The 22,734-nt window shown below is 38.7% G+C and overlaps 4 protein-coding genes across 4 annotated transcripts; 2 read left to right on the top strand and 2 right to left on the bottom strand.

Annotated features, from left to right (window-relative positions):
- Positions 1–390: 390 nt before the first annotated feature.
- serping1 (serpin peptidase inhibitor, clade G (C1 inhibitor), member 1) lies at positions 391–5,827 on the bottom strand. Its single transcript, XM_079553756.1, has 11 exons — positions 5,674–5,827; positions 5,468–5,512; positions 5,273–5,381; positions 5,031–5,186; positions 4,431–4,730; positions 3,913–4,128; positions 3,679–3,822; positions 3,347–3,550; positions 3,117–3,256; positions 2,375–2,597; positions 391–747 (listed from the first exon to the last, which is right to left on the bottom strand). The coding sequence occupies exons 1-11, from the start codon at positions 5,680–5,682 to the stop codon at positions 500–502; spliced, it is 1,794 nt and encodes a 597-aa protein (XP_079409882.1). The 5' UTR covers positions 5,683–5,827; the 3' UTR covers positions 391–499.
- An 862-nt stretch (positions 5,828–6,689) lies between these two features.
- Positions 6,690–8,897, top strand: tmem134 (transmembrane protein 134). Its single transcript, XM_079553994.1, has 8 exons — positions 6,690–6,899; positions 7,281–7,545; positions 7,623–7,690; positions 7,767–7,853; positions 7,930–8,006; positions 8,194–8,238; positions 8,456–8,509; positions 8,601–8,897. Exons 2-8 carry the CDS (start codon positions 7,330–7,332, stop codon positions 8,681–8,683), a joined length of 630 nt encoding a protein of 209 aa, XP_079410120.1. The 5' UTR covers positions 6,690–6,899; positions 7,281–7,329; the 3' UTR covers positions 8,684–8,897.
- Positions 8,898–9,130: 233 nt separating this feature from the next.
- Positions 9,131–12,163, top strand: aip (aryl hydrocarbon receptor interacting protein). Its single transcript, XM_079554400.1, has 7 exons — positions 9,131–9,289; positions 9,801–9,983; positions 10,234–10,422; positions 10,495–10,671; positions 10,749–10,890; positions 11,339–11,568; positions 11,646–12,163. Exons 1-7 carry the CDS (start codon positions 9,191–9,193, stop codon positions 11,649–11,651), a joined length of 1,026 nt encoding a protein of 341 aa, XP_079410526.1. The 5' UTR covers positions 9,131–9,190; the 3' UTR covers positions 11,652–12,163.
- A 46-nt stretch (positions 12,164–12,209) lies between these two features.
- Positions 12,210–14,752, bottom strand: cdk2ap2 (cyclin dependent kinase 2 associated protein 2). The gene is made up of 5 exons (XM_079554399.1): positions 14,638–14,752; positions 13,928–14,083; positions 13,750–13,841; positions 13,448–13,568; positions 12,210–12,824 (listed from the first exon to the last, which is right to left on the bottom strand). Exons 2-5 carry the CDS (start codon positions 13,980–13,982, stop codon positions 12,757–12,759), a joined length of 336 nt encoding a protein of 111 aa, XP_079410525.1. The 5' UTR covers positions 13,983–14,083; positions 14,638–14,752; the 3' UTR covers positions 12,210–12,756.
- Positions 14,753–22,734: the final 7,982 nt, after the last annotated feature.

The following is a 22,734-nucleotide window of genomic DNA, read 5'->3' as shown; positions in this document are numbered from 1 at the left end:
CAGCTGAATGCTCATGTTTTTTTTACATGACTTACACGTTCCCTCTTCTTCTTCTGCTGATGTTGCTTTGTTATGGACCTACTTAAGTGACCACAATGAATCAGGGTACTTTTGCTTCTTTGCTTTATCATATCAGGTGAGCTGCTGTTTTAGCAATCTCTTATTGTCACAAATGTTGACACATGTCTTCCGAAAATTGGTATTCTTAACTGGTAAAAGGAGGTATAAAGAGGAATACATGGGAATTCACCATTATAGCCTGTGTGATCATTTGTTGCTCAATCACGCAGCATGTCTGCCATCATGTGGCCGGTTTATGTAGTACTGTGCAACAATAAATCACGTTGCTTCTGTGTTTTTGGACTTCTTTTCAATAACAAGTAGAGTAAGACGACTGTAGCGTTGTTTTATTCATTTATCCGAAAATGCCTTATGGAAACTATAGGCCTACGTGGACCTTTACACACTATTGGCATACATTTGATTCATTAGGGGCCTCTCATGGCTCCGTCACCCTGCCGATAAACAGAGGCACTTGGGTTGCGTCGTTCAGCAATAACAAGACGAACGGGCGCAGAGCATGGAAGGACGGGAAGGAGCGGGAGAATCCCAGGGCCGTCACAGCAGCAGCCTCCACTCCCTTCTCTGTGAGTGCAAGAAAGGCTTTGTGTTTGGCTTCACTCAGGATCAGGGGTCCCTCAGCATATAGGCCGCAAAGCTTGGCACCTTCAAACAGTGAGAACAACCCTATGTTGGAAAGGGAAAAAACACATACTGAGTTATGAGTTTAGAAGCCCTGAATTATAAAAGCCAGTGTTAATTTCACTGACAAAAAATCATACTAAAACAGTTTATAACTAAAACTAAGGCTAAATTTCTCAATATTGTTGTTGAAAACTAAAGAGAAGTAAAAAGAAGTTAATAAAATAAAACATCTAAGCAACAATTTGAAAGAACATATACAGTATTTAAATTCAATGCACAAGTCACAGTTTATTGTACAGTAGTGATTTTTTGTGTGTGTGTTTTTAAATTGTGGCCTGTAGGCTTTAGGGAGAAGAGCGGGAAGAGACTCTCAGCAAACCGTGAAAGCCTTAACCACCCGACTACTGGTAATGTACAATCTTTATGTATTATGTTAGGGTGAGGCTTATGTTTAGTCATATCTATTACCATGAAACATATTAGAGACTGTTTTCCTGAAGTTGCCATAATGACCATGTTATTACACTTTACGTCCCATCATATATGAATGCTGTTAATGTGCAGTGAAGTAAAGTAAAGTAAAGTGCTCAAGCCGGTGTCTTGAGGAGAAAATGTGTTTTAAGTTGACAACATGTAAAGGCTAAATACTTCTATAGAGGTTATGCGTGTGATGTCCAAGCAAAGCAACATCATGTCAGATAGTATTCCATCACAACAGCATAACAACGGAGAAAAATGAGCATCAAGTCTAATGTTATGCTTTGATTTTACATGATGAGAATGAAACAGGTTCAATTTAATTTTAAAAGTGCTCTTTAGAATAAAATAATCCACCCCCTCTAGTCAACTAAATGTATGTGACATTTCTGCAACTAAAGTAAAACCAAAAAGAACTATATGACTAAATATTGACTGCACTATATTTCTTTGCACTGTTCATTTGTGATATCCATACTTTCATCTTGATTTTACATATTCTTGCTTCCTTCTTTATGATGACCTGTACATAAAATAAGAGGGGAGAGTGGAAGAATAATCCTCAGAAAAGGTGCAGCTATAGCCGCTTGACCTGATGCACAATATGTGAAGAATTAGGTTCAATGCACTTGCTCAGTTACAGCGTTTATCCCCAGAATTTTAGATTGATTTTGAGCCAAAATCAAGAACTCTAGAACAGTGACTAATTTACATAGTTTACCCTTCTCAAGTTTTAGTCACTTCTCTGATCTAACCTCTTATCTATGGATTAATAGCCACAATGAAATTGCACTGTGTTTGGAGTGTCAAAAGTGTCTAAAATAGATCAGATTGCAGTAAATTACTTTCACCTTATGTTCAAAATGTTCTGGGAGAGATCTACACCTCCTCTGTCCTTTTAAATCTGGCCTATCGAATGTTATGTCTTTATAAATAGCTGTTGAGGTTGAGTCAAGATGATCCAGTGGTGTTTGCCTTACATGCACACACGCACACACACACACACACACACACACGCATGCACGCGCCCCAGCTTTAAATAATCAGAACCTCCTCCATTACACGATTGAACAATGAACAAGCTTAAGAGTGCATTTCTCCAAAGCAAGATCAACACTCTAAACCCTCAAACGAAGTTAAAATATGCTGTCAAAATTGGCAAAAACACAAATAAAGAGCATCAAAATCAAACCTAATTTCTTCAACAGGACAGTCATGTCCTGTTCGACGTTGAGCTTGATTTGGGGCAGGGAAACCTCGATGCGCTGAGGAGTTGCACTTTTCACTTGGTCGACCATCTGACGCACAGCTGTATCCGTCAGCCGGGACTCAACCTGCTGCAGATCACCGGCTGTGTGGGTCTGAGGCAGCAGGATGTAAAGACTGTTGTTTCCTGTCAGGCCAAACCGCATCACCTAAAGACACAGACACTGTTAGGTGGACATGTTTAACTGCAGTTAGCTGCAGTCAGTCTTCCCCAGTTTCACCAGAACATAGTAAACACAACCATATTTAACAATTTACATAGTTGTTCCTGGCTTGACCTTTTTGATTTTTAAAATTGTATTTTACTATTTTATTTTACATCCTTCTAAAAAAAAATCAAGTTATGGCCTGAGAATAATATAATAATAATGATATCAATAATAATGCAAATACATGTTGTTTATTCGGGGCCTTTCTTACTTACTTTAAGGAGCATCAGAAACTACACATAAAAACAGCATACATATTTAAACAAAAATGATGATAATAATAACTGCTTAAAGAAATATGGAATTCTCCCTCGTCCTATGTCAGTTCTGTTCAGATTTTCAACATTTCTTTCTTTCCACTTAACATGGGCATTATTCCATTTAAAAAATAATTAAAAAAAAAAACAACAACATGAAAACCTGTATCATGAAATTGAAGTGAATGTTCAAGCATTTTACCGTTGCCTTGAGTCCAGTAACATAAACCATTGATCCTAGAAACTTGGGATTCTGCAGGACAGGCACCTTGATCAGGTCACCATTCAGTTTAGTGAAGTACCCTTTCATCGGCTTTTCGTCGAACTTCACAGTCCACATACCTGACAAAATGCGATTAAAAAGCATCATTGAAAAAAGAAACAACAAAGATAACAAAGATATCATGGAAAAAGCACTTGGCCTTCACTGACCGCTGAAAGACACAGCGTTGAGAAGCATCAGCTGAGTATCTTCTGGGACAAACTTCACCAGTTGTGTGATTTTATTGTTTGTCTTATTAGCCGCCCAATTGTTGATCATATGAACGTTCTCTTCATCGTTGTCCCGCAGTTTCACAGGCTCTGACTCATAAAACTCGGCTGACTGTGTTAGAAAGGATTCGCTGAGGTTGTATTCTGAAAAGAAAGGACAAGGACAAGACTGAATAGGATATTGATTGAATCCAAACTTTGCAAAAGCACTCAAACTGAAGATCTAATCCTATGTTGTAGTGCTGCTATTTTAAGTTTATTAAAAGCAATACGGGTGTTGTAGTAGATCTGAGATGCCATTTGTAAAGAGTAGGACAGCTGCTCTCTCAGCCTTTTCATCTCCAAATGAACACAGTGGAACATCGAAGGTAGAGAGAGAGCACTCTCCAGCTCCATGCGCGTTTTATTCCTTGCTCCTGAACATACACATAAACACATAGATAATAATCCAGTCACACTTTTAGGTTTCAAAAATAAGGTTTAGTTAACATGCTTCTATTTGTTACCTAATAACAAATGTGCCAAAGCCCCATTAATGCTGATGGGAGAATAGAGAAGGTTTTTCTGTGCACTCGATTCTTGGAAGATTGAATAGAGTTTAAATGAAAAGTCGGCCAGTGACTCTCTAAGCACAGAGCCAGAGACGCGGCTGTGGTCTTCATCACACGCTTCCCAGGGAGCTGTAAGACCTTCGCACGAGTGAGGAGGAGGGGTGGGAACAGCTGGAGGACAGGTATCAAAAAAAGTTAGTTTAAAAACTTTGTAGACCTCTTTTTTTTAATATATTTCTATGAGAAGTAGTCTAGTGAAAAAGCATAAAGCTGACATTTAACAATGGCAGAAGTATTCGGACCCATTTAGTCATGGTCCTGCTGTTTTTGAACGCTCATAAAAGTTTAGGTCCATGGTTTCATTTCCACGTATACGGTAAAGGAACGGCAACTACATAAGGCTGAGTGTAGTAGAAGAGTAGACCAATATTTGATTTTGCAATTTTTGTTTGCAAAAAAACTCTAAAACTCACATTTAACAATGAGTTGAACGGAGCTTAGCAACGCCTCTTCGGGAGATTTACAGTGGTACAGCCCCTGGTCGTCCTGAGTCACTTCTCTTATGACCATTGTCTGATCGCGGTCCATGTGGTAGAGCAATCCAACTCTATCACCTTCATTTTCATCAACACTGGTCAGCGTTACCATTGTCTTGTTACTTGGGGTCTCTTTCAACCACTGTGCGTTGGCCTTGACTTCGTATTTGGGGAGGAAATTGCAGGGAAGGTAGGCGTTGGTTCCTTCTCCGACCACCAAAGTATAGCTGATCGATACTGCGGAAACACAAACTTTAGGATGAGATCAAAGTTGTCTCTCTCCAGGGGCGTGTCTTAGGGTTGGGGATTAATAACAAATGAGAATCAATTTGACTCATATCACTAAATACTAGAAATATGGCGAAATTAGCATACTTCAAAAAACGACTCACATTTCTAACTGTACCAGATTGAAGAAATGTACGTGTTCAATTATCAATTAATTTTTTATTTCTAACCTGAATGACAAAGTGCCCCCACTCAATTTAGAAAAAAAAAGTATGCACACGCCCCTGAATCTTTATATTAAGAGACCACCTTCGATAATGACATTGTAGGTTCTCCTCATCTCCACATTCATATCTGGGTCCATCACCGAACACACATACTCGCCCTGGTCCGCCGCAGTGACCGGGAAAATGGACAAGTGTGTGGCATTGGTTTTCACAGAGTCCCGGGAAGGCATATCACCACCTGGGAAAGGGTGCAAAAATATAAACCCATTTTCTCATCAGTAGGATAATTCATGATCAGGTCAAATACTTTAATATAAAACCTGCCATTGAATTTCCAGGAGCTGGGCATTTGTGAGAAGTCTAATACGAGCTGAAGACATGGCAGCTCCAGTTTAGATCCTGGCACTACTTGAACTTGTGTGCTTGTACACAGCTAGACAGTAGACAGCAAATATGAAAGAATGGTTACTATTATTCTAAGATATCAATCCATTTGAGGGTGTAAATTTGTATGTTTACCTTCAAAAGGAGCTGCAGCATAAGACAAAATGCCAACTGGTTCATCTGAATAAGTAACAGGGGAATGTTTCACACACACATGCAACCAAAACCCAACTCTGTAATTCTTCTTATAAGCTATCATAACAATTGGAAAACAATCGGCTATCTATCAAGAACTTCAATAAGAATCATTGAGGGTAAGAATCCCTGGGTGGTCTCCATACCTTTAACATCTCGGTAGCCTATGATGGCCAGTCTAGGGTCGCCTTTTCTCTGGAGTCGATTTGAAGTCCGTCAGTTGTTTGAAATAAGCTTTATCCACTTTGTCTGAGTACTCACATGAAATGACCTCAGTTGCAGACTCTGGTTGGTTATTTGTTTAGAGATGTTTGTTTGCATAATCATGATGTTCTGACTTTCTGGAAATCACGTGATTTCTCGGTTTGGCAATGTATCACCAGGATACTTTTTGAGTCAAAATTAAGTAAAGAAAAAAGTTGAGTCAAATCAAAAATAAAATAGTTGTGTGGAGACATGTGTCCCCCACACCCAGAGGTGGGTAGTACTCAGTTACATTTACTCAAGTACATGTACTCAAGAAATGATTGGAAGTAATTGTACTTTTGGATGTAGTTTTTTTCATACAGTACTTTTTACTTCTTTATTAAAGTATATGTACACTGTAAAAAAAAAGTAGTAATGCCACTGTGCCACTTTTTGAGTGACAAATCTTAATTTTGATGCTTAAAAAGAGTGCATTTCTTGTTTTGTTTGCTGAATTCCTCATAAGGGTTTCTTTGATTCATTTTTAATGGTATTTTCTTTGAAAAATAAATCACATTATTTCCTGTTTTGTGTTTCATAATCTATATCACTACTGAACCATGAACCATGACGCTCAAACTTTTTTTTTCTTTTTTTCTTTTTTTTATGCTCAAAGTTACTCAGCACTCACAGTACTCAAGTAAAATTAGTAAATATTTTGGCTACTCTACCCACCTCTGCCCACATGTCCAGGCTACAGTCTGTGCAAGGCTCAAGTCAGACAATCCAGATTGTTTATGTTTTTCCATTATGGATGTTTATTAAAGAGTAGCGTATATATAAAATAAAAACCCAACCATTGATAAAGTATCATCATCATCATATAATCAAAGTAATAAAAATGCAAAGTCCATTGGAGTGCGATCGACTTCTCAGTGCTCGGTTAGGTTGGCTGACTTGACGCAGCAGCACTGGGCGGAATCAGACATTAGCAATCGAGAGCCGGGTGATAAAAAACATTGAGGAAGGCAGCAAACTTTTGGAAAAGTCTTTGTCGTCGATGAAACTTGAATGTTTTGAAAGTCCTAAGTAAATTACCAGCTGAAAGTACAACGATGTGAAGACTTACACAATTACGAAGTAGCTGGATGGATCTCTGTTGGAGAAAAGATTCCGTTTGAAGACAGTAAGTTTTGGTCATCTGACCGACTAGCGGAAAGAGGACAACAATGGCAGAGATCTACAACTCATACAGCAGCGTAGTTAGCTTTTCATTAACTGAAAATAATACATCCATTTAAAGTATTATCATCTCTAGTCTCTCGATTTGAAGTAACATACTTCTAAATTACTTCCTCTCTTTTTGAGAGCATAGCCAAGTGTGCGATAAGCTCACGTTGTGCAAACATATGTGCCTCGAAACATTGTATTGTTGCCTTAATCTCAAAAACAAAGCGCAAAACGTGACCCTTCTGTTTGTTTCTGTCACTCTCTTTCATTTGTTTTTCATAGCATTGCGTTGGCGTGTCCAAGGTGTAATCGTGTGTATTTTCCTCTTGTGCCGTAGTGCGCATTAGGCCTCAGGAACCCGGGGTGTGAGAGGCTAGGCTATTACCATGGCAACGCAGTTCAGCATTGATGACGCCTTTGTGTTGGAGGGCGATGATGAGGAGGGGGCGATGTCCGACGGAGACATGGAGGGATGGAAAGGCAGGGAGAAGGACAGGGAAGCTGGAGAGATGACTTTTGGCCCACTGTCTTTTTCTAAACCTCAGAACCTCCCCTCAAACGCTCCTGCTGCTGCCCCTGAGCACTCAAACTTGAAGTACCAGGTAAACTAGCGCCATGAATTCATCCATCACTCCATAAGCGCGTGGACTCTTAAACATGGCTTACTATTTGTTGGCAGAATCTTGAAAATGAAGAAACACTGGGCAACAATGGAAATTCAGCTTTTAATAACTTCTTTAAAATTAAGTAAGTGCTTAACTATAAGTATGTTTATGTATTCCTATTGCTTTGAGCTTTTCTCCATCTCTTTTTTTATTTACAGTGACCCTTCGACCCTCTCCTACTGCAGCTCTCAGTGGTCCTTTAGTACCTTGAGTTCAGTAACACAGCTTTCAGCGCACTGTTGCGGGTAATTTCAGTAACATTCATCAAATATGTAAATATACCTGACAGTGTGTAATTGTAATGATATTGACATGTTTTAGGTGGGTTTCTCACCCATTGATCAAAACCAATAGAAAGGTTGTACTCGCATCATTTCTTCTCCTCATCACTGGAGTTGGTAAGTTTCTAAACCCACTCTGGGTACGTTCCAATTTGTTTATTTATTTTTTTGTCTCTGGCACTATTCTAATAATTATTAATATTTTGTAGTCTTTGTCAAAGGCTGTGTTACAATGGAATATATTTTCCCATTAAATATAGACGAGATTCAGATCAGTATTTTGTTTATTTTTCATTTCATACAGCTCTCATCTTCACTGGTGTTGTCATACAGCTGAACCCAAATGCAGGTAATAATAACAAATAATAATAATGGTTTACGCCCATGATTGTGAATGCCGTGGTTATACAATAAATACTAACAGTTTAGATACTATTTTTTATGATTCTGATCACAGAATGTTGTGTGTGTGGACAACAAACCTTTGTGCACAACTATCATTCAAACAGCAAACACGTTTTAATATGTGAGATCTTTTTTGTCCCGCTCACCACTGATCCTTTTAGGTGTTTCAAGTGCCATTTTCTTTGTTCCTGGGTTTCTTCTTTTTATCCCAGGAGGTAAATACGTTTTACTTGTATATTCCCTTCATATGACACAGATGGGTTGTAGAAATGTATGTAACAACAAACATGTTCTCTTCGTCTGTAGTGTATCATGTGATATATATAAGCTGTGCTGTCCGAGGAAGAAGAGGCTTCAAATTGTTCTACTTGCCATATTTTGAGAAATGATGTCTGAACACTACAGTTTGTTGTACCTGCTATATGTGTGTGCACAATCTCAGACTCCAGCCACTGAGTCTAACTCCAACAACTCGGTCCAGTTGATGAGTTTGAAAACCTCCGCTACTTTTGGTGTTTTTTTAATATGTAGTTACAGAATTTCAACCTTGTTTCATAATAACCACTACTTATTCAACCACTTTTTTTTTACTCTTTTCACTACATGAACTGAACATAAATTCCCTGTGTTTTCACTTTGTACTGTTGTGTAATGACTGTGAAATAACAATAAAATGTGTTTATTTTTTAAATAATGCATTGTTTGTTAATAACAAGTAATAAACACATTATTTATGAATTCAGATAAAATATACACACATATATATATATACATGTACTTACACGCCTGCGCCATAGGGGCGCCATTCAGCTGTCTTTATTTATTAACTGAGCCTCGGGCTCTCGACTCGGGACTCGTCGTCATTTGTCGGAAAATCAGATAGATCAGGCTCAAGGATGGAGGAAGAGGCACGCAAGCTTTTCGAGGAAGGAATAGTAAAGAAAGTGATCAGTCCCGGCAAAGGGGGGCTTCCTGAATTTCCTAATGGGACTAAGGTAAGACTAGTCTGGTATCGTTTTTTATGGGTCGTTTCTTCGACAAATAGTAAAGAAAAACAAGCTAGCTCATGCTAACAAAATATCTGAACTGTGCAGTGTTCATACAATTATCATAATGTGCTATATTTACGGCAACAGGTACAATAACACAATACACACCGTATTGTGCTATTGTGATGCGTTGATCGCTTCGTGAGGATTGTATTAAGCCTTTTTAGTTCGGTTTGACTTTTTTACGCGATGAAAAAAATGATGGGTGGGACATGGCTGTTGGGACACGATGGGTTGTGATTGGACGGAAAAACATGCCAACATCTCTGTGCAATCTCTTATTGGTCCAATTCTGATGACTGACGTGCGGGCCTTTGTATTGTTATTTTATGAAGGGCACGTCTGCTTGTGCTCAACTATACACCAAACACTGCAGAAACCAATGATAGGAGCTTTTGCTTGTAGTACAACATCGACTCCAGCGCTGAACGTACACTGTCGTTTGTTCTGTTTCCAGGTAGTTTTTCACTACCGCACCAGTCTGTGTGATGGCACTGTGCTGGACGACTCCAGAACCATGGGGGGGCGCAGTAAACCCATGGAACTCATCCTGGGAAAGAAGTTCAAGCTGGCAGTGTGGGAGAGACTGATCATCACCATGCGACCAGGCGAATTATCTGACTTTAATTGTGACATTAAAGTATGTGGTATTTATACATTTAGGGCACTAATGCACTAATGTTACTAGATGCTAATTATTGCGTACAGTGTAAACCTTCTGATGTTTGTGGTTATGATGCCGCAGCAAAATTAGTTTTCCTTCTTTACTTGGAGCAATCTGTCATTGACATAGGTTTTGTGACAGATGTCCTTCTAATCCCATGAAAATAGCCTCCTGTAATTAAAAAAATGTGTTTGTGTTTTTTTCTTCTAATTTGTGTCATTCCCAGCATACAGCTCTTTACCCTCTGGTGTCCCAGTCCCTTCGAAACATTAGTGTTGGTAAAGACCCTCTGGAAGGACAGCGTCACTGTTGTGGGATTGCACAGATCCACTCCCATCATTCTTTGGGCCACAAAGACCTAGACCATCTACAGGCCCATCCACAGCCTCTAGTGTTCTCAATAGAACTTTTGGAAGTGAGTTGGGAAGATAAATGTTCATAGTGCTAAAATTATATTTGGAGATCTCACACTTTGTTTTAACTTTAGGTACTGACTCCTGGAACATTTCGGCTGGACGTATGGGCAATGACAGATGAAGAGAAATTAACATTTGTGCCTCAAATCCACGATGAGGGCAACCAGCTTTTTAAAGAAGGGAAAATTGCGGCGGCGGCAGAAAAGTACTACAATGGCATTGCTTGTTTGAAAAACCTACAAATGAAGGTAAGTACATGTTTGTTTATTTTTATTCAAGTACTTTCTAATCAACTAAATGGCTTTTATTTGGATGCGATGTCAAGGAGCACCCAGGAGATGAGGCGTGGGTTAAATTGGACCTGATGATCACGCCTCTGCTGCTAAATTACTGCCAGTGCATGTTAATGCAGGGACAGTACTATGAAGTAATCGAACACTGCTCATCTTTGCTCTTCAAATATGACGGTACGTTACAGGCAGCATACTATGGTTTGCAATTGGAGTATTTTTTTCCATGAATATTTTATCAAGTCGTTAGCTTGACCCAATAATTACTGTGTATACTGTTTTTTTTTATTATTATTTTTGGTTGTTTGTATGCACAATATAAACAATTTTTATTGCAAGAGTAAAATATGCATTTTTATGTTGGCTGCGGCTCGTTTTTATATATTGAAGGAGGATCCCAGAGCTGCACTTTTAAACCATTTCTGATGACTACCTTTATGAAGCACATTGAGAAAATGTTACGGGTGAATAAAGGGTGGCCAGTTTTAAGTGAAAAATGTCTAAATTGGATGACCACATGGAAGGTCTCTCCCTTTTTAGTAGTTTGAGTCATAGTTCCTTGTAGACAATGTTTTTTTCTTTTTAATAAATGCTAGCAGCATTGTAATTTCAAATATTTCACCAGATAATGTTAAAGCCTACTACAAACGAGGAAAGGCCCACGCTGCAGTATGGAATGAAGCGGAAGCCCGCGCTGACTTTGCTAAGGTTGTGAAGCTGGATCCCTCATTGGGACAATGTGTTGTGAAGGAGCTGCGAGCGATGGAGGAAAGGATTCGCAGTAAGGAGAAGGAAGAGAAAGGCCGATATAAAGGTCTATTTGGCTCCAGCGCTGCACCTGCTACTGCAACCACAGTCAGTGTAACAATCTGTAAATTGTACGTCCAAATTTGACTGTTACAATATTTTAACATCATTGTTTTTCTTCACAGGGTTGAATTTAAAGACTTGCCATATTTCCACAAAATTTCAAGATGAACAGTGTTGGTGTAGGGCTTTTGTTTTATTTCCCTTTTGAGCCCATCACTCACCTCTTGGAAAGTCACAGATGGCGTCTCTGAAGTGTGCAGGTCTGTTATTTTTTATTGCCACTATAAGACTTTATTCATGGCATCCTACGAAACATTTGACTGTCAACTGTAAAATGACAAGCCGCTTGTTGCTCAACCTTTGACAAATGTTTGTTCTGAATTTAACAATGGCTTTATTTTTTTTATTTTGTGCAACGTACACACGTATCTGTTTTAGAATCTAGTTTGCTTTTGTTTTGTTCCCTTGTTTGTGAAGTTTTAGCTAAATGGATTTGGGTCTGTAATACGACTGCCTTTGTTAAAATTGGAATTAGCTGAATGAAAAGGTTGGACATGAACACCAATTCATGACCACTTTTAAATCCAACAAAAACCCCTTTTGCAAACTCAATGTGATTCGAGTCATTTGTGAAATGTGTTACGCCTCGCAATACGGTATTGCATATATATAACGTTCTTTTTTTAATGTCACATTGCTTAAGTATGTTAATGTATAATATATAAATAATAAAACACATTCTTTTGTTTATTTTATTAAGCGTAGTAGTGAACTGCAAAAATCTTGTTTACAAAAATTTGTATACTAGCAAAAATTGTGATGTACAGAATTGACAGTACAAATTTATGACAAAGAACAAGGTGTACAGTATAAAATGCACAAACAGAATTTCACAATGGTCATATGTATGCGTAGAACAGAAGTCGCATTTAAAAATGTTACATCCATTTATGGTATAAAATGCCAATTTGTTTCAATTATTGTAATAAATATACACTGCATATATACCATGCTTTAATGCACAGTTTTTGCTAATAAAAAAAAAAAAAAGCTGAGAAAGCTCACATAATGTGCAATAGAAAGTGATCCGGGTGAATTGGCATGCATACAACAGTGTTGATCAAACTAAAAACACTAACAGATGTGAAATGGCTGTTAAGAAGGAGTTGTAAAACTTAAAATGGCATTTTGATGCAGGATTACATGGGAAACGTGACAGGAAATCCTGAAGGGCTATGTGCGGGCGCTGCGCTCTGTCTCTGCAAGACACTCCCTTACAAGAGCACGGGCATGAATGATTCCTGCAAAAATAATGTACAATGTCATATAGTCTGTGCTACTGACAAAGAAACAGACAATTTACACAATCCTCTTTTACTAAATCTACAAAGAAAATCTTCAAAGCCCCAGTAAGCACACCGCACTCAGTGAGATGGACTGACCCGCACTTGGACGTGAAAGAGAAGAAAAGAGATAAAGGGCTTAAATGACACGAATCATCTATTGAATCATTTTGTCATCAGGGCAAATACTCCTGGAGCCCAAAGATTTGGGTGGGCGTTTGGGCCCGGCCGCACCCACAGAATCTGTGCCTAAAAGCACATTATCATAAATCCAAAAGACAAAATGAGTCTGATGTTGCACTCATTCAACTGCCGCACCTGACAGGTACACAATGACATAGTGAAAGTGTTGGTCATGTGAAGTGAAAACACTCAACGATACACTCAACATAGCTTGGTTGCGATGTTGCTTTCTGTGTCGGTACCTTGGCTCATTTAGCCCATCACTAGTGTTTACATGGTGAGGGATGTGGTGGGAGCTTACTGTAAGGTTTCGAAGGTGGTGCATCAAGCAATGTAACGTGGGACTGAGACCAAAACAGATTGGCGACATATTTGCTTACTGGGGCTTAAGGAGATACCTCTTTTTAGTCTTTCCATAGCACTTTTGCTCCCGGCATATGTAGGCCTGATTTCACGGCTCATCTCCTCGATTACAGATAAAAGTTCACTGTATGTTGACCCTTGAGACACTTTTACTGGCTGTGGAACAACAAAAACAAGGTGAAAAATTGCATTTCAAACATCTTTACGTTATAGATTAGCTTGAGTGAATTTCACTACAATACATTTTACAATCAAATCAAGTATTACTCCATATCCAATTATAGTAAACAAAAAAACACTGTAATTATTAAATACCTTTACCAACAGAGATGCGTACCTGGACAAATCCCATGGATGGTGGGCCAAAGTCACTAAAGGCTGGTCTAAAAGTAGATGAGGATGGTAGAGATGGGGATGGCACCGAAGAGCCTGAGTGTGGAAGGCATTCATTCAGGGGATTCTCAATTAGAAATAACCTAGTTCACAAACACAACAAAACTAAATTTAAGTCAAACCTGGAGGGGTGTGATTGGAGCCAGATGGCGCAGGAGCAATAGGTTTGTAACTCATGGCAAATTCTGCAGGTAGCTCCACGTACGACAGGCCACTTCCTTCGGTCCCGTCAACCCGGTGCTTATACAGCTTTACTGGTGATGAAGGGCTCCTAAGAGCTGTGGGTCAGACAAGTCAAACAAATAATACAAGACTGTTAGCGTGTGTTAGTAACGTTCGCGTTATTTTATCCAAAACAAACCACAAACCTATAGCATACTACAGCAATTTACTACATTATCGTTTTTTCATAGTGAGAACATGTTTACTAAGCTATTGAAACAAAAGTTATTATCACAAATCTACAGAAGCAGAGAGTATCGACCCTTTTATTTGTCTTGCCATTCAGGCACATCATATAACAGATATAATGTACTGACACTTGCCTCAAGATAAGAGCAACATTTCAAGTGTGTGCTAGGCAAATGTGGCGGAGGGGTTATGGATATAACAAACGCTCGTGTACGCTGTAAATGAGTTAACCTGTCGATGATAATAGCTTGGCAAGCTAATCCTAGCTTAGACCGGGTTAGCACAACAAACTCACGACCGCACAAGAAGGCATTTAAGACAAGGAGAGTCAAGCTCGCTAATCATTGGATACACAGGAATATATGATACATATAATACATCTCGGAACTTTAGATTACGCAAAATAAACCGTTTTGTTTACCTTGTACGGGAAGTAAAATACCGTGATGGACAGAAGCCCGTGCGACTGTTCTCTTGCGGATCTGCGCTTGCGTGAAACAACCTCTTCTTCTTCGTCTTATACATTTCCGGCAAGCTGGACGCCGCCGGAAATGCTGCCATCCGCGGTCTATTAGCGGAACTGCATCATACACAAATGCGTACAGGATTGACAAGTGGTTATGTCTATGGCATTGGTGAAACTCGGAAAATTAGAATATCGTTATATTTTTTATTTAGATAAAATTAGATTTAGATTAGATTAGATTTCACATTATTTTCCACCTCGGTGGAAATTTGTCTTTGGTTCACCATCACAGTCACAAAAACACAAAGTCACAATAGACAGGACAGACAGTATTAAAGACAATAAGTTAAAGATAAAACAATTAAAAACAATTGTGCTGCATACTCCACTAGCGCTTATTCCACAGGTTTATTGCATTAGGCACAAATGAGCCCTTGTACACCTACTTTGTTATATTGTTATATTCAAACTGGAATAAGCAGCTTTAGACAAGTGTTTCACTTCAGCCAAAACCCTTTTCAGTCATTGTTCAGTGTTTTCATGTTTTGTAGTTAATTGTGTCTGTGTGAAGATACTGACTGAAATAAACTAAGCTAAACTGTAAATTAAAATGTGAAACTAATAAATGATTCAGACTCATTACATGCAAAGTGACATATGTCAAGCCTTTGTTAATAATAATTAAATACTAATTTGGATGATTATGGCTTACAATCCATTTTCAAAATATTCTAATTTTCTGAGATTTTTAATTTGGGGATTTTACAAGCTGTGAGCCATAATAATCAAAATTCTAACAAAAAAGGCTATATATATCTCACTTTGCGTGTTGAGTCTATCATATATTAGTTGAACAGTTTAAGTTGAATAACAGAAATGAATGCATTTTTAACAGTATTCAAATGTTCCGTTTCACCTGTTTGTTTGTAAAGTAAACAAACTTCATTACTGCAATTACTTCAGTGGGTCCAAAAGTGTCTTCAATGATATTCTGTGAATTCCCATTTTAAGTACAACTTTAAACAATCGATTTTGCTCATGCTTATAACAAACATTAGTGCATCAAGGACTGTCTCTGCTTTCCTGTCTCTGGCATCTGCGCACAGGTTCCTGACCTATAGCTAAATGGTGCAAACCTCAGAGCACCCTAATGTTGTTTTGACAGTAATATCCCCTAAAGCTTCAGAGCCTTTTTTTTTGCATTCTCATTCCCAGAAACTCCCACATGGGCCGGAACCCAAATGAAAGCCACTGATAGACGTGCTGCCTCGGCTCTATTCATTGTCATAAGAATTTCAAATATAATATCCTGTCTAGCCTTGGACGCTCCTGCTTGAGTGCCATCAGAGCAGCAGCTGAGTCCAAACATATTAAAGCTTTCTGGGGCCAGATATATATGGTTTCTGTGGAAAACACTGACACACCATATGGGAGCTGATAACCTTGACTTAAACTAACCTCAGACATGTAGACAGCAAAGGCCACCTTATTGCTGATAGGGTCAACAGAACCACCCATATAAAACTGCAGATAACACCCCCAATGCTCATGGATGGTTTCACTGACCACCCCCGCTGGATTTCTCTTGCCCCTCTCTTGAACCTTCTCCTTCATAGTCCAATCTATGTCTGGATCTGGGAGCAACCATGGAGGAACAGACGACCAGACCACTCTAAGAGACATATCATTGCCAAATTAGGGAACTCACCTTTCACTTCACTTACAAAGCTCACTCTTCTTCTTCCTTTCCTGAAGAACTGTCCAGATTCGACATTGCACATTCTCCCGAATAAAGATCACACAACCCCCTCACGTCAAGCCGCTCACTCACATAACCAGGCACCACAAAGTCCAGGCATGGTTTTAACCCTGACTCCTGAACACAAATTATATCAGGCTAATAAAGTCATTTTAAGTTCCTGTCCATTAGCAACAAGGCTACGCCACTGTAGTACATTTAGTATATATTGAACCTACTGAGCAACCATCTCTGCTCACTCACTACATTCACAGGCTTCCTGATGTTCCCAAACAGTCTCCCATCCAAGTACCAACCAGGCCCTTCCCTGCTTACCTTCTGTATGACCTGCAATGATGTGATGATCGGATGGTGACACTGTAGGATTTCTTCCAGGTTAAATGCATGCTTAGCTTCATTGAGCTTGTCCCCCCCTATATTCTTGTAGCAACTATGGTGCACAAAAATGTCATCCCTGAATGTTGAATATTGTTTCCTCAGTGTTCTTGGACTTTATAACAGGGAAGAAAACTTCTGCTACACTCTTGACATTATGATTCAAATAGTATGAAAAATATTAAAACATATTATTATTATTTATTTATTTATTTGAAAAGGGGGGACAATACAAAGGAGAATATAGAAAATAGTAATGGAAATGCATTGACTGTATTGCACAAACCCCAATAATGCACATGCCCTGACAGACCTGATATTGCACTGACCCATATTGCACCATTCTGTATTGCACTGACCCATATTTCACCATTCTTTATTACACTGACCCGCATTACACTGACCCCTATTGCCCAACCCATGTTATCGGACTCTTATTGCACAACCCATATTACACTGATAATTGTATCCCTTTTTGTAATGCATTAACTACCATGATTAACTAAACATGATCACATGTTTGTTTGCCCCTCAGCCACACTTTTAAATGACTCCTGAATGTAGGGAGACTTGTGCTTTCCCTCCCTGACAGTGGAATACTATTCCAGAAGCTCACTCCCTGATATAACAGGACGTTCTGTGAAAAGGCAGTCCGCTTAAATGCCAATTCACAATCACCTCTCACAGTGGCTCGAGTCACTCAAGACCCCGCAGCACTGCTAGACTTTTGTCTAATAAAATCACTCAACGGTGGAGACGCCAGACCATGTACAACCTTATAGATTAGACAGGCTGATTTAAATAATTTGAAATTAGCAAAGTTTAAAAATGTATCTAAAATACACCTAACTTTATACAGATAAAGTGCATCTTTATCTGTAGCAGGGTCAGCCATCTCTTGGGTGTTAATTAACCATGCAGGTTACGCTTTAGAATCTATACATGTTCCAAGTGTAAGTACGGGGTAACAAGAAAGTAAATTACACATGTAAGTACAGGTACTCTTACATGTGTAACAAGGGAGAACAATGTGTAACAAGGCAGTACAAAGTGTAACAAGGGGGAACAACGTGTAACAAGGCAGTACAAAGTGTAACAATGTGTAACTACGTGTCAAAGTATTCATTTTCATTTTTTTTTTTTTTTCATTCAAAATTAACATCATACAATCATAACAAAACCGCCAAGCCAATACAGTATGAATGAAATGGAACAATTAGTGGTGCTGAGCTATCAGATAGTTCAGGGAATGTGGTATTGTGCATACATTTTAATGTTGCAGGACAGTATTACTGTGGTGAAAGTGAAGACATGACCCCAGGCATTTTTATTGATTGTTCTTTCTTTTTTTAAATATTGAAAGTAATTACACATGTAATTACATGTAACAAGCAGAAGCAAGAGTGAACAGAAAAACAGGAACAAGTGTCCAAAAATGATCACGCTTAATCATCATTTCTGAGTCAGACGGAGCCTTTCTGTGCTGATGAGCAGCCTATTGTTTGTAGTTGTCGGAGAAACAGGAGGAAACCTATGTTGGCACAGGAAAAACATGCACATCAGCACAAAAAGGCTCCGTCTGAATTGAACCCGGAACTTTCTAGCTGTGAAGCAAAAGCGCTAACCACTGCATCATCATATCACATGTACTCTATGGTGCACATGCACTTTGATAGTGTGATCATTTTTGGAGAGGTATTTTTTCTCTGTTCACTCTTGTTTCTGCTTGTTACAGGCAATGGTGTCTCACTATAAAAATCAATAAAAATGCCTGGAGTCATGTCTTCACTTTCACAACAGTAATACTGTTGTCCTGCAACATTAAAATTAATGCACAATTTCTAATACCACACTCCCTTTTGCCACAACTATGTGTTAGCTCAGCACCATTAATTGCTCTTTGAATATCTTTACTACACCTTGACACGTAGTTACACTTTGTGCTGCCTTGTTACATATTGTTCCCCCTTGTTACACTTTGTACTGCCTTGTTACACATTGTTCCCCCTTGTTACACTTTGTACTGCCTTGTTACACATTGTTCCCCCTTGTTACACTTTGTGCTGCCTTGTTACATATTGTTCCCCCTTGTTACACATGTAAGAGTACCTGTATGTGTAATTACTTTCTTGTTACCCCGTACTTACACCTGGAACGCGGGCTGATTCTAAAGCGTTACCAAAATGCATACTACACATCGACAGAAATGAAATATGTCAACATGTTGGTAAATTCCCTTTGCGCCTCTTGTTAGTATTTCTGAGGGATCTGAAAAGTTGGACAAGACCATCTGCATTTCACAAACAAGTACAAAACTTAATCACACTTTAAAGTGGACTCTCTGTCCATGTCCCCTTTGACGCCCGCACTAAGTTATTGTGGAATTCTAATGTGACTTGAATTCTTAAATTTGACTCTTTTATCATTCAAAAGCCTTTTGCTCTCAGGGTACCACATAGGCTAGATAAAGGTAGGCTACAGTTTAGCCTTTGGCAAAATACATACTGTTAGAGAAAGTCCCAGACGTGGCATGGTGCAATTCTTTGCAACTGTGTAAGCTTAGCTGCAGCTGGACTTGGATGGCAATTTGCATTCTAATTTAAGGGAAGTGGTAGAAACAAGGAACAGGCAAAGGATCTTTAATTCATGTCCTCAGCATCTTATAGGAAGAAAGAACATGCAATTGATATGAGCTTTCCATATATCTTAGCTACACATGTTAAAATTACACAACACGAATATCATGGGAAATCGTTTAGCCAATTTGCTTTTACTCATGCCATACAGCAGTGGGCATGGGGAAGGAGAGATACAATAGCTTTATTGACCTGTGTGATTAATTACTATGGCTACAGTTTATAATTTCCAATTACTATGGCTGCAGTTTATAATTTCCATACATCTAATGCTGTGTATGCTGAATGAATATCTGTGAACTGGTTTTAAAACATCATATGGACATGAAATAAAGTTACTCAGTTACTTTCCTCAAATGTTATTGAAGGCTTTTTTTTTTTTTACACAGTTTTGATGTAATTTAATGTGTTGTGAATATATTTTAGACCTGATTTATGACACAGGTGAAGTTTATTTACAAACAGTGTACTTACTTTTTCTCGCCACTGTATACATTTAACCCTACACGTCCCACCAGGTCTACATAAAGGACCTGCAGGTCAATCAGGGCTGAACAAGGTCTAAAAGGGTGTAAGGGTGCTCCTAAATTGGACAAACTCCAAACTGGGTGTAAACCATGAAAATAAAAAAATGCACTTTCATACAAATATGCATTAAACTGTCTAAACTTTCAGATGGACCATGAGTACCACCTGAGGACACCCAAGTACCAGGAATGGTGCACTTATCACAGTGTGAGAGCCACTACATTAAAACTAAATGCCTGAACATTCTAGATTAGGGGAAAGAAAATACTTCTGTAAAATCAGCTATCAGAGCGTGCATGTAAAGTCCGACATTGGCTTTTACCTCTCCAACCATGCCGTTCCATGTCCCGTTAATTTTCTTGCCGTGCTTGCCATTGGTGACGAGGTACAGATCATACTTAAACTTGACACTCTTGGCGATCTTTTTGAGGGTGTCGATGCAGAAACCCTTGCAACAGCGCTTGATGTAGATCCCTGAATCTCCGGTTTGGTTGCTGATGAATGAAGCAGGGATGGGGAAGAAGAGGTTACAGATCAGGATCAAAAACAGAGGACAAATATTTTAACAAGGAACTTAGTTACATAAAGAAAACAATTATCTTTTCTTTGTACGTGTTTTTAGTGATATGGTAATTGGAGCGCCTGACGAAAACCTAAAGATGTGGCAGGAAAATGCAAAGCTCAGCACAGAGACATGTAACGTAAGTTCTCAGTCCTCCAGGAGGTTTCCAGCGTAGTGGTCAAAAGCCGTCATCTGCACTTGGTAGATGAAGTGAATCTATGATTGACGGCCACGGCATCCCCGCCTATATGCCCTTTTAAAGAACAGGCTTCAAAAGAGGAGACTTCGCAGCCATGTTAATTTCACAGGCCTGGTGGTACTTGGAAGGTCAAATATTTTGTGACGGTATTGTGAAAAGTCTGAGAATGGATTTGTCAATAGAGCCAATTGCTTCATTAGTTTTACATTTCTTATATTTGTTAATTAGTCCATTAAATGTGTAAAAAACACAGATTGACAGCCATACAAAATGAAATACAAATGTAAGAACCTTTGCTACATTATTGCTCCCATATTGAGTCCAGTCCAGTTACTTTCGCCCTTGCCATCAAGCAAAATAACCATGGCTTTCTGAATTGCTTTATTCATGACCAATTCGATCATGTTCTGCACAGTGCACTTTTAAACCACCTCCTGTGTTCTTTAGTGAGTGAGTGTCTCATTGTGAGTGAGTGGTTGGTGGCAGTCGGAGGGGCCGATGGTGCAGATTGACAGCGTTACTTCTGTCAGTCTATCCCAGGGCAGCTGTGGCTACAATAGTAGCTTTGGTGGAGTGGATGAATAATGCAATGGTAAGTGTGTTTTTGTCATTTATAAAACCAATGCATTAATATTATTATTATTATTATTATTATTACTATTAGTAGTAGTAGTAGTAGTAGTAGTAGTAGTAGTAGTAGTAGTAGTAGTAGTAGTAGTAGATTGAAAACAAACCATGATCATTAAAAATGTAAAAGGTACCACACAGGTGGTTCATAAATCCAGACAGATACTCACATAGTTCTTCATTCGGCTACAACATAATCTAAAATACTAACGCATTTCGGCATAAGCCTTCCTCAGAGCGTTTACAGTCAGGCTGACTGATCGGACTTATAGCCTTGATGTCTACCAGGTGAAGATGGGGCCCAGTTACAGGTGAACCTATCAAATCACAGTGTTCTATACATAGACAATAAACAAATTATAAAGCATCTTTGAAACAATAAAACATTTTAAAATAAAATCTTCTGTCCATGAGGTGCCATAGTGTTCATATTATTAATCCAAAACATATCTCTTTGATACTACTTTTTAAGGATATTGCCCCCTCTTGTGGACACAACCCTTTCAATTCCAAATAATCTCAAAGAAGATGGTGACCCATGATTTGCCTGTTCTAATAGTCTTGTGTTCTGAGATCTTTTATTTCAATTGTCTTTTTGTCTGACCAACATTCGCCAAACCACATGGGCAGAGAAACATATAAAGGACATGGGTTGACTTACAATTAATGAATTGACTTGAATTTTCTTCCTCTATGTGGTTGGTTAAAAGATTTTGTATTTGTTATTGTTTTATTATTGTGTGCTTTTCTGAATGCAAATGTTGGTGGGTTTTTACACATGTCCTCCAAAGATGGCGCTGCCTGAAGCACGTACCAATGTTTTTGAGTATTTCTGTAATCTTTGAAGCACAATGATTATATTCTGTAGAGAAACAATTATGGTGTGGACTTCTTGTTCTGGAGTTTGCCTTAAGAAGTTCAATGTGGGGGTATTATTGTCCCTGTCTATAGCACGATGGATGCAAATGGAGCTGTAGCCTCTTTCCAGAAATCTGTTGGCCATAGTTTTGGTTTGATCCTTGAAGTCGTCTTGAACAGTTAAATGAAAATGTATAATTTTTTCAAGGTTTAGCACTCGAAACATTTGAAAATGCGCAACTCACCTTCCTGGATACATGGGTTTTTAAATTTACATTTTCAAGGATGCTGCTTCAATGGCACTAAATCCACGAATAAGACATATACATACAATACACTCCTATTCACCCAGAACGAGTGGGAGGATTCTGTTATCTTTTGTCATTTTCCTTGCTTAACGCAGATCAAAAACAATTCCCTGTGGGTGCCAGATAATCATATTACAGAATGTTACATGTTTTATGGCACTAAGGCTCAGTAATCATGAACCACCTCAAGCCATACTGAA

This window comes from Gobius niger (genome assembly GCF_951799975.1).
Source record: "Gobius niger genome assembly, chromosome: 3".
NCBI lineage: Eukaryota > Metazoa > Chordata > Actinopteri > Gobiiformes > Gobiidae > Gobius > Gobius niger.
Note: the sequence above shows the minus strand (reverse complement) of the source record. Positions and strands in the feature narration are given on the sequence as shown.